This window comes from Alligator sinensis, unplaced genomic scaffold (assembly GCF_000455745.1).
Source record: "Alligator sinensis unplaced genomic scaffold, ASM45574v1 scaffold392_2, whole genome shotgun sequence".
NCBI classification, from domain to species: Eukaryota; Metazoa; Chordata; order Crocodylia; family Alligatoridae; genus Alligator; species Alligator sinensis.
Genome location: NW_005842145.1, coordinates 458,778 through 470,670, shown reverse-complemented (window position 1 = coordinate 470,670; position 11,893 = coordinate 458,778). Strand labels below are relative to the sequence as shown.

The window sequence follows — 11,893 nt, the reverse complement described above, 5'->3', positions numbered from 1 at the left end:
ACTCTTTCCTGCTTATGCAGGGGGTCGGACTCGATGATCTATTGAGGTCCCTTCCAACCCTAACATCTATGAATCTATGAATCTATGAACAGCAAACCACCATTAGGAATTTCCAGAAAGGTTTAGTCCTATGTCGGCCTTCTGCATCCAGCATAGAAAGAGATGCCTCAGGCCTCGCAGAACATGGTGCTGGAAAGAACCCTTATCAGGTGGATCAAATGAGCAAGATAAAATTCTGGGAGTCTTGGACAGGGATGTCCTTCTGGACCCAAGCCTATGTCTACACTTAAAAGAGGAGGAATTCTTTGGGGTTGATAAGATTCGTTATCAAGAAAGAATCCATGGCCAGCTAAATCCTGCATTCCGTGGTCAGAGACTAACCCCAGGGATTAACCCAGGAGGTAAAACTGGGGTCTCGCTTCATAATAATTTCTGATCCTGGTCATAAACTACTTATACAGTAGCACAATTCTCAGAGAGATGGGATTTCCTTGAATGGAAAAACACTTAACACCTCCGTCCTTGGTAGGCATAATCCTATCACCAGGAGGAGGACGATTTGAAACCAGGCACCCTGAATAAGCCATACTGGTGGCTGTGGGAGAAATCTGCCTGACAGGTAGGAAAAAACAGAATATCACTCTGACAGAAAAGCCACATGGCACAGGCCAAAAAGCCTCAGATGTCTAAAAAAAAGTTGACAAAGACCAGGAAGAAGTGTGTAATTGAACCAAAGAAAGTAAAAATAAAAAAAAAAACCCCACAAAAGAAAAGGCAACAGACCAAAAATGCAGTCTGGATCAGACTTGGGAATCCTAGTCTCAAACCAAGATGTTTGAAAGGAATTGAGGAATAGGAAGTGTACACTGCCCTTTTTTACCCTTGGCACAGGGCACAAGAGGCAGGGCGCATCCACCCTGCATGGGTGCTACTAAGGCAGTAGTCTCTGCACTCTAGTGCATACATGCAACCATGGTAGGGCATGCATACAGATGAGACCATAACCTGTCTACAGTTCCAATGGCGATAGCGTGGCTATGTACACAAGTAACTTTATTCATGTACATAAAGGCTTGCAGTATCAGTCCCTCAGACTTAAAAAACAGGAAACGTTACTACTAAAGCCTCTTTAGAAAAAGGAAACAGATCATGAACAGAAATGTTTCGAGTCCAATAAAACTAAAAATAGCCTAAATCCTTCCCCAGACTGCCTGCCATGAAAACTAGGTTCTAACGTCTGATTTTGCTGAACATAATTTAGCATTAAATCATAAATATAGCAGATGTTAAAGTCTTTCCCTTGGAGGGATGCTGTTTTTTTCATAAAGATAAGATTAACATTTCAAGTACTCTGTCAGCATTTAAGAAAGAACCCTACAGAGGGTTTTTATAAGTGATGCACACTTTCATAAATAGTTTGTGGACACTACTGGTTTTCCCTACCCTGCTGGTACTAAAAGGTTACTCAGTACTTCCTTCCACTGGCTTAGATACCCGTCATTTCCCTTTTTAAGAAAATTGCACCATTCTACCACAAATTGCTATGCAAATGTATGTTCGTTAAACAGAAGTTATGGGCTTGATGCACAAGCCATCAGGCCAGAGGTTTTTGGACGGAATTTGCATTGATTTTATAACCGGTAGGTTTGCAGAATTGGATATTATTGCTAATTTAGATGCTTTCTTCACCTCGATCTAGTTCCAGGACTCCAGACACGAGAGTGAAGGGGACTAAACATTTCAAATGCCAAAAAGTCAAGATTTTTGGAACCTTCCTGCAAGTTTCTAATTATTGTCTTTTTTAAATAATTCAGTAGCAAATGCTGATGACCTGCTACTAGGAGGCAAAATACTACAATGGGGGAACATATGTGAATCTGAATAAATACAACAGAAGGCTTCCCATTTAAAAACCAAATATTACTACCTGCTTCCTTAGCAAATCTAAGATGCCTCAAATGAAAGTAATACGCTCAAGAACTGGAACAAATAGCTCTCACATTTATAAAGCAGCAGTAAAAAGAAGAGCAGGAATTTAAAGTCTACCTTAAATTAAGATTATGAGTTTCCATTTACAACTAGACACTGAAAAAAATATTTTAGATATTGGGATAGAGCACTGGCAACAAAATAAGGTCCAGCTTTTAAATATCCCCACAATCTAGGAATAGTCCTATTCAAAGTCAAGGTGGCTTAAAAATCAAAACATCCTGGACGCAGACATTTCTTTATGCCTATGTTCCCTCCTATTTTTAGGATGTATGTTTGGTCCACTGTTTTCCAAAAGTCAGGGCTTTTCTCTCACATTGATTACACTAGAAAAAGGATTTCCCTCATCTGTTAATTTTGTTATCCTACTTTAAGTACTAGCAGACTGCTAAATGTTGTACAGGGGAAAGAAAACTTGAAGACCCAGCCTTCGTGGAATCTGCCATCCTAGTGAGCTAAATATAGTTACCAGGGTCTGAAGACCCCTTCATCATGAACGGGTGGAAGGAAGTCTCCCTCCACAACCTTGAATAGGACAGCTAGGACTTCAGAGATTACCCTCTGATGGAGGCCCAAAAGCCTGGTGGTAGGGGAGAACAGAAGAGTAGATCAGCTGATTTACAGTACAGTCATCTTCAATCTGACTCGAGTTCCCATGCTACCCAGTCTTCTGTCTCTCAGATTGCTGTGGGAACCTAATTTAAGTTTTAAGTTGCATTAAAACTACACTGGCTCACCAGTATAACTTTCTCAAAGCAACTGCAGGGTGGGGTCAGTCAGTGGCAACATTATCCCTCAGGCATAAGCATTTGGGTTCCTCCAGTTTATGAAATGATATTTGTTCCACCCACCCACAAGGGATCTCAAGTAACAGCAGGCATTAAATGATCATTTAGCTGAAAGGTCAAAGAAGAGGGCACAGTTTAGAAGCAGAGGGTCTATGACTAAAGGCATTAAAGCCTACCAAACTTTAATAAACATATTTTTATATGGTCAATAACTGTGATGTTTGCTGGACTAATAGTGGCTGTTCACACCACCCTATGCATTGTATGGCCACTTCAAAGGGGTGTTTTACTAGGTAAGGGTAGCTAAGACAAGGCTGGTCTTGAGCATCTAGCCCCCTGGGAAGCTCTCAAACATTTCAGAAAACCAGATATGTTTCTATTTACTCATCTTTCTATTCTTCTCATCTTTATGTCCAGCCCAAATAATTTATCAAGGCTGTAATTATCAGCATGAAACCAGCTCTCAATGCTGGCATCACACCCTTCTTAGGGGTTTGCCTAGCTTATCCAACTGCAGTAAAGATATGGAGAGCTTCCCTTCCTTACTGTCATTTCCACCTGGCAGGGATCCTATCTTAAACTAGTTCTGGGAGTAGTAAAAGGGACAAGGGAACCACAGTACCAAATGGCTAAAGAGAGACATTTACCCCTTTTTAAAATGCAGTTTTAAAGTGTGTAATGATTAACAGTTCCACCTGTTGCCTTACTACATAATTGCTGGAGTGCTTGAAAATAAGAGGCATGGGGAATTCTCTTTGCTGAGATCACAGATACAAATAGGCCCAAACTGCTGAAACTGAAACCTAGGTTCAAGCACCTATTGCAACTTTAGCTACCATAGCAATGGAATTTATCACACAGGCCAGTAGGATCGGCTTTATCTAGAAAACACAAATTATACATCTCTAACTATACTGGAACAGTGCATTTTAAAAGTGTGGATTGGGAAAAGAAAGACGCTGTTCTGGTATAAGCATTATGCTGGTACAAGCATTATGCTGGTACAAGCATTCGCCCCACAGGTTATACCACTATCTCAATACAGAGGACAAAGAGAAAAAAAAAATCACGTGTCTACTTGCAGAGTTACATTGGTACAAATTATGTGTACACAGGGTCTGAGCTCTAGACAGAACTGGCCTTCTGATAAGAAGGCAGAACTTGAAACAGCAAGCTCTGGACCTAAGGGCATTGTAATTTTACTTTCCTGCCTAATGCATGATGAAATTGATCGCTTTACAACTTATGCAACAGGTTAATGAAGGGGTAGGCAACCCCTGGCATGCGTGCCAGAGTGTGGCACATAAAGGTATTTTGCTTGGCACTTGCGCTTCAGGGAAGGCAGCAGGGGAACCGCAAAGGGCCTGATCCTTGTTATGACAATGCAGCCTCAGCCCCTCCCCCGCCAACTGCCCGGAGGCACATGTGTACCTGCTGCTAGCAACAAAACAGGCCAGGGCTCCATGGACCCTAGTGCAGTTCCTTGCAACCTCCTCACCGCCTGCTGCAAGCAGCTCGGGCTTCATGGTGGGCACATGCGCCTCAGGGTGGATGGTGGGGAAGGGGCCAGGGCTACACTGCCACAACAAGGATCAGGCCCCTCGCAGCTCCCCCTCACTGTTCACCCTTGGCACACCAACATCTTACAAGTCTAGGCTGCTGGTTGGTTTGGCACTCTGTCCAAAAAGGTTGCTGAACCCTCGGTTAGCAGGGTTGTGGCAAGTTTCAGACTGGAGTGAACAAACTCTATGCTCATTAGGAAACAGTTGCTTAGCAACAGAGAAAAGCCTTCATAGGATCTCTTCTTTCCAAAGCAGGAGAACCCAGTAATAAATGCAGACTGCTAAGGACTCTCAAAAACATTTGTTGCACTCTTTTCAATAACTGAACCCTCAGAAGAGATTTTAACAAGGCAGCAAATGCTGAAAAGACAAAGTCTAACTCTACTCAATTTTATGTAGTTTTGTCAACAGTTGTAAAACTTGATGATTTTGTTTATCCCAATAATACCTGCTACAGAATGGTGAAATGTGTCTTTTCCATTCATCAAACCTCCAAGAGGTTTGCTTCTTTGTGAAAAAGTAAGTAACCCCAACTTTCTTACATAGGAGTGTTATGCCTTTAAGGAGATCTTACAAGGCGCTCTCCTCTTTCTCCATACCTCTCCACTGCTTTTTGCCTTAAGAATCTTTTTTTCTGCTAGTACTTCCATAATTGTCCCACCCCCCAGTACTCCTCATTCCTGAAGAAATACTCCCTCAGAATATTCTTTTAGCAACTTTTCCTCTCAATTTCTCTGTGCTGATGTTCCTTAGGGCTCTGCCCCTCTGTTTTCCCTTTCTACACTCATCCCCTGGATGTGGTTACCTATTCACATGGTTCCATGATTTCCTGAGAAGCAGGTGGGTAGCCCATGCAGAGGCCTGCCCTAGAGCAGTTTTGGTACTTCTAAATACTTAGGCTGCTATACTACACTGAAGTCCTTTGTCTAGTTCAGGGGCAGGCAATTATTTTGGGCAGAGGGCCGCTTACCCAGTTTTGGCAAGCTGTTGAGCGCCACCCTTGACAGGTGCCCCGCCCCCTGGTCACTTGGGACCAATGTCTCAGGGCCAGCACCAGTGGGGCCCAGAGCAGGGCACAGGCTGGCAGGGGTCTGTGGAGCTGAGCTGGGCTGCACCAGCAGGCAGAGGGGGGGAGCTGGCCCGGCTCCACAGAGCCCCTGCCAGCTGGGACCCTGCACTCCTGCTGCCCTGCTCTGGGTATGAGCCCTGTGCACCCGCTCACTCCCAGTGCCCCCCAGCCCTGCAGTACAGGCAGGGGGCAGCGTACAGCTCCAACTCCCTGCTCTCCAGCAGGTAAGAAGCTGGTGTTGAGTGTGGGGAAAAACAGACCCTCACCTGCCCCGTGGCCCACGTTCCCTGCTGCAGCTGCTCGCAGCCCACGCAGGGCTGTCCTGGGGCCATTTTTCCCCTGCTCAGCACCGGCTTGTAACCCGCAGCCGCTGCCAGCCTGGGCCCTGCACCGGCTCCGGGCTCGCCCATCAGGGCTGCGCTGCACCGGCAGCAGCTGTTCAGCACAGAGGAAAGCAGCCCCTCCACTTGCCGCGCTAGGCAGTGTTTGCCACTGCTGCCTCTGGGCTGCCCAGCGCACGAGCTCTAGGTGGGCAGCAGCAGCAGCAAACGCTTCCCAGCGTGGCAAGTGGGGGGGCCGCAGGTGCTCCAACGGGCAAGTCTGGAGCCGGCGTGGCCCAGGCTGGCAGCAGGGGCAGGTTAAAACCTGATGCTGAGCATGGGAAAAGAGGCCCTTTCCCGCCCTGTGGCCGGTGCCCCGTGCTGCAGCCACTCTCAGCCTGCATGGGGCTGCCTGGGCCTGCTCGGGAAAGGCCCGCATGGGCTGCACGGAGGCGCCACAGGGCGGGTGAGGGGCCGCTTTTCCCCGGGCTGCTTCCCTGCCCGCGGTCCTCCCCCGCCCTTACCCGAGCTTCCCGCACTGGGGCAGCCACATGGTCCCAGGCCAGAAGCCCCTACTGGGGCTTCCGGCTGTTGGGGCAGGGCCAGGTGGGCCCTGCTGTTGCAGGAGCTTGCCGGGCTTCCCCTGGGTCCTACTGCCCCTGGTTTCTGTCATTTTTTAAAAAGGAATCAAGGACAGATCAATATTCATTTTCTAAATTTTTTAGGGGCCCCGCGGGCAGGATAGAATGGCCTCATGGACTGGATCCGGCCCACGGGCTGTATTTTGCCTACCCCTGGCCTAGTTAGACAACATCCTCAAGTATCACTTTAACACCTCAAATATCTACCTCTTTGCCCATAACCCTTCTCATTCTGTTAATTTTGCATCTCATCCTTGACATTCTGCAACTTTCTGAAAACTAAATTCCTAATATTATTTCCAGCATCCTCTCCATGTCTTTTTAAATATCCAGCTACCCCACTAATATGTCTCTGACTCTCAACCTCTACATTACTTTCTCTTCCTCAAGTCCCTGGCTGTCAACACACCTAATCTTCTTCTATTGTCTCCCTTAACAATTGCCTCCTTTACTCATCTTGCCATCAAAAAATATCTGGTTTCATGACTTCATTCCATCTCATTTCAACTTTTGCCTCTCATTCTTTGCCTCTCTTTTCACCTATTCAGCTTGTCAAGAACACTACTGCAAGAGTCATTTTCTTCTTCCACAGCTTCAGCTACTTCAGTGCTACATCCCTCCCTCAAGTTTCCCTCACAAGGTATTTCTATATCAGCTTTGCATTCATTCACTCACAGTTTCTTTCTTCCTATACAGTCCTGGCTTATCCATTTGAAAACTTGGTTCTGACCCTGCTCTTGCATCCAAAACTTTTGCTATTGAAAGTAGCAAAACAACCACACAAAATAAGAAAATGCATTGAACTGACAATGCTTCTCTCCTTTTGTGTTTTTGATCCTCAATTTGTCTAATTTATATCATGAGAGACAAGGACATTGCTTTTATGCACATTTATAAATCACAAATGAGCACCAATGACAGTAAGTGGACAGTGACAATAAAAGTGCCACTGCATTGCCAATGCATCTCCAATTAAAAGTTAAACAGAATGCAGTAAAGTAAATCTAACAGGCCAAATACCACTATTTGGAAAAAAACCCCACAAAAACAAAAGGAAAGACTCATCTGAATCATAAACATAAAACTTATGGGGGAAAGAGATGTGAGGGAAAAAAAAAAAGTCAACCAACCAATTTCAAAAGACAGAATCTTTCAACTTCCCCCAAACTAATTTTTAATCTACAGAAAAGAGACGCACAAATCTCTTCAGAAAAGTGCTAGTAGAAAGCCAATATTCTAGCCAAAAATCTTGAGTTGCTATCTTCTAAAGAACTGGTATAGCATAGGTGGTACAATAGTAGTTACTATTTACATAGCTCTTGAAAGCTAACATGTTGAACATTAACGCCTATGCAGGGGGTCGGACTCGATGATCTATTGAGGTCCCTTCCGACCCTAACATCTATGAACCTATGAACAATAACCGTGTGTTCACACGTTACCCAAAATGGTTTTGCAAAAATTAGTGGCTCTCTTTCAATGAAAAGTGGCTCATATGCAAATTTAAGGATATGTAAGGAACCATGTATATACTACAAAAAGCAGCAGTTAAGGATTGGTTTAGCTCATCTTTTTGAGCTAAACAAATCATTTTTAAGTTATGAAACTAACTGGGTACATTTAAAATTTTTTAAAGTAACAAACTGCACCCAAGTCTGAGCATTCTTTAAAACAGTCACAGCTGGTACAATCCAGTGGTTTGTGGAAAAAGAAAAGACACTTAAAATTAGAATTAAGGTTAAATTCAGGTCTCCTCTACACATTACAGGTATCCAGCAACTGACTGGTTAATTGTGCAATCACCTAGAGACCAGCTACCATGCAAAGAGCTATCACACAATAAAAAGCTCTAACCAGCTATAAAGTCAGACCTTGAAAATCTGTATTAACTTTATAGCTGGTTGTTATCAAGCTTTACTTTGCACGTGTAGCAGGCTCTGCCCTGCGGCTGGGAGCCCCATTAGCAGAGGTCTCCCAGCCACTGGGGTGCCCCTTGCCCAGGCAGGGTTTGCTCAGCCCCTGCAGCTGTGGACTCTGGGACCCAGAGCCCAACAGCTGCAGACACTGGGTCCCTGCAGCATGACCCCTGGCAAACCCCCAGGGCCAAAGGATCACTGCAGGGGCGATCCCCTCCACCCCAGGGCTGCAGAAAACCCCTAGAACCAAAGGACTGCCACACCTGGGAGCCCCTCAACTGGGGTGTGTGGGGCTCCAAGCCATGGAAGCTTGCTTTAAACTTTTTCTTACATTAGGGCTTTACCCAGCTCCCACTATTAGTCACCCAGCACTCAAGTGGTGTTGGACTGGGCCCACTGAGGAGAATGCAATGTAGATGTAATCTCAGTGTGTTTGGAAGAATTTCAGAGCCCTTTCCACAAATCAGTGTACACATAACAAACCCAAGGTCAAGTTTACAATACCATTTAATGTAAAAACTACAAGAACCAAGTACAATTACTGCTGATCACCCTTTCACTACCAGCCTGAATTTGCTGAACACCGCTTTATATCCCAGTACTTGCAGGACATTAAAAGCCTCTTAAACAAATATTCCACAGGGATAATTAATTGTTAAATGAGCTCCATTCCAGTTGCCAAAGCAAACACATAAGGGGGAATAAAACAAGACCTCTGCAGACTAATAAAGCAGAAATGCTCTAACTAAACCATACTTCATGTATGCTCCAGCCACACACAGGCCTTCTTTTAGTTAGAAAACAGTAATAAAAAAAGAAGAGAATTAAAGCATTGATAAGAATTTCTATTTCAAAAGTGTGTGCAATGAATATTAACTCTTTGCTACTGGTTTCTATTGAAGCCTGGTGTGCTTTAAAGCTGCCAACACTTCATCTGCGATATCAGGACTGTGCTTTATCAATCTCACTTAGCCTAGCAAACAGCTAGGAAATTATTAAACCTCTGGGACCTTGGGAAAGGGCAGGGGTGGGGAGAAGAAGTGTTCTGTGACCCTTATCTGACACATGTTGTTGGTTCTCCCTACTGGTGGCCAAGAAAAGGGATTACAGGTAATATAAAGCTAAATGTGGTTCCCTAACATTACTTGTCCATGTAAGCATCCCTGTGGCATCTACAGTCACTGCTACATGATCAGGAATGGAGGGGATATGATCTTCATCAGTGGGGGCCAACCTTTTTGGCAGCTGCCACAAATTAGCTTTGCATCATCCCTAAATGCCACTCTGATCCCCTTTCCCTGCCCAATCTACTGCTCTGCTCCCTGCCTTCTCTGCCACTGCCTGTGCCCTCCCCAGTCTGTCATATGCCATGCACAGAGGCTGCCTGTCCCACATGTACTGCAGACTGGCCACCCCTTATCTACATGTTCCTCTTTCCATTTATACATGGTGCTTGCTAGCTATCAGTTGACAACCAATTCTCCAAAAACCCCAAGACACTAGTATTGCTGCCAAGAAGCACCACTTTTAAACACTGAGTACTGAGACTATTTCAAGTAGTTATTTGGGACACTAAACCCTCTCCCTTGCCTACAAAATGTTGGCACGTGTTATGTTTTCACACTTAAATATATTTGTCCACGTCAGATGGGTCTTTCAAGCCCTCAACACTTTTGAAGGCTATTACTTAATAAGGCAGTCCTGGGGGGGCGCGGTTTGTCACCTAAACCAACTCATCTCTCATTCCAGAGCTCCTGGGAAAGAAAAGGATCTGCTGTTTCTTTGGGGGTTTCTCTCCCCTATTCCTTTGCTTTTATGCTCCCATAAAAGCAACCAAGAGCAGTCTGCACTCCATGGTCTTCAGAAACACCAACTATGGATGTCCCAGTTTTGTACGTTCAACACAAGTCACTTGGGCCTCAATTTTAGAAGCACTTGGTACTGGATTTAAGTCTGTCAAACACACCAGTGCTTGGGACCTCCAGCAAACTCTCCCCCTGCTTCACACAACACAGGCCCCAACCTGGACATCCCAAACTAAATTAAAAAATATCCCAAACTGAATTAAAAAAATATCCCAAACTGAATTAAAAAAATATAAAAAATATAAATGAACAAAATCTCAGACCCTTGGCCACGTAAGAGCTGCCTGCTCTGATGGAGACAAACAGCTGGAATGAGGAGCTGCTAAACAGGCCCAGAACTTGCAGGTAACCAGGAGGAGGAAGTTGTGGCTGAGGGAATCCCAAAACAAACCCTGTAGACTGGACAGGACTGTATTTGTTTTCTGTCTGGAGGGCTCATTCCCAGAAAACACCTGCTAAGAAATCCATGGTCCAGCTTGGAAAGATGGATGTGCCACAGGGGTTCTGTTGGGGCACATCCGGGTGAATCTGCCAGGGGGGTCCATCCAGGTGGACCGGGGGAGATCTGCTGTGGTGGGCCCCATCCGGGTGAAGCCAAGAGATCCGCTGCAGGGGTCCCCATCCAGAGGGATCCACTGTGGGCATTCCATCCTGGTGGACCTGGGGATCCACTGTGGGGGTCCCATTCAGGAGGATCCTCTATGGGGAATCCCACTGGGGATCCACTGTGTGGGGTCCTATCTGGGTGGATGCACTGCGAGGCCGTGTAAAAGGCCCCCAAAGCCCCGCCAGGGGCTAGGGTCGAGCTGAGAGGCACCAGAGAGGGCGCAGCGGGCTGTGCTGCAGCCAAGCGTCCAGGAGCAGCCCCGAGCTCGGGTGTCACGGGCCGGGCAGGGAGGGCCAGGGCCAGGGCCAGGGTCACTCCCAGCGCCGCGGCGCGCCGACGCAAGGCGTAGCAGCCGCGCACCCCGGCTCTGGCAGGGCCGCCCGGCTCGTACCTGTGCGGCGCTGCATGTTGTCGCGGAGCAGGTCCCCGCTGGAGAGATGCTTGAGGGCGAAGTGCTTGACTATTCGGGACGACACAGTGCCCTTGCCGGAGCCCGGCGGGCCCATGATGACGGCCCGCAGCAGCCGCGCCCGCACCCCCATGCCGTTCAGCGCCGGCCGGAGCTGCCACGGCCGTAGGCGGCGGGCGCTGGCATGGCCTGGAAGTACAACAGCGCCGCCCCGCCCCTGCCCGCCCCGGCCCGTCTCCCGCTTTCAGGCAGGGCCGGGTTCGGGCGCAGCCAAGCGAGGCACGTGCCCAGGGCACCAAGTGAAGAAGGGGCGCGAGAGTGCTCATTTTACACACTATAATTATTGAGTGAAAACATAACTAAATATGCACTACTAAGTAGGGACCAACGAGTTTGTTTGCCTAGGGCCCACTAAAGAGTTAATCCAGCCCTGCTTTCAGGCCCTAAATCTGCAGCCCCTTGGCTCTTTTTTTTGAGCCGGGAGGGTCTATTTTTTACGCTGTGGTAATTCCCTCGCGCTTCACCCTTCTGAGGCGCAATATATGTGATGTGTGGCAGGAAACTTGGCTTGGGTGAAGCACGGCCAGCCGTCACGGCACCACTCATTGGGCCTCGGGCATCTGGTTGCCTCCTCGCAGGGCTGGCGAGCGGGACAATCCACTGCAGCCAGCCTCTGCAGGGACCCCCCTGGGCAGCCTGCAAAGACCTCTGCACAGTCTGGCTGGAG

General features: G+C 47.0%; 1 protein-coding gene across 3 annotated transcripts in view; it reads right to left on the bottom strand.

Moving 5' to 3' along the window:
* The window catches only part of AK3 (adenylate kinase 3), a 24,739-nt gene extending 13,339 nt beyond the window's left edge, over window positions 1–11,400 (bottom strand). For 2 of the 3 annotated variants that reach the window (XR_003094461.1, XM_006025404.3), the window contains exon 1: window positions 11,149–11,396. Coding sequence is in view for 2 of the 3 variants with exons in the window: in XM_006025404.3 (XP_006025466.1) it covers window positions 11,149–11,299 (151 nt within the window). In the remaining variant the exon portion in view is untranslated. Of the gene's footprint in view, window positions 1–11,148 lie in introns of all 3 variants that reach the window. The other variant, XM_025206194.1, reaches the window with a different exon arrangement.
* Between the last annotated feature and the right edge of the window lie 493 nt (window positions 11,401–11,893).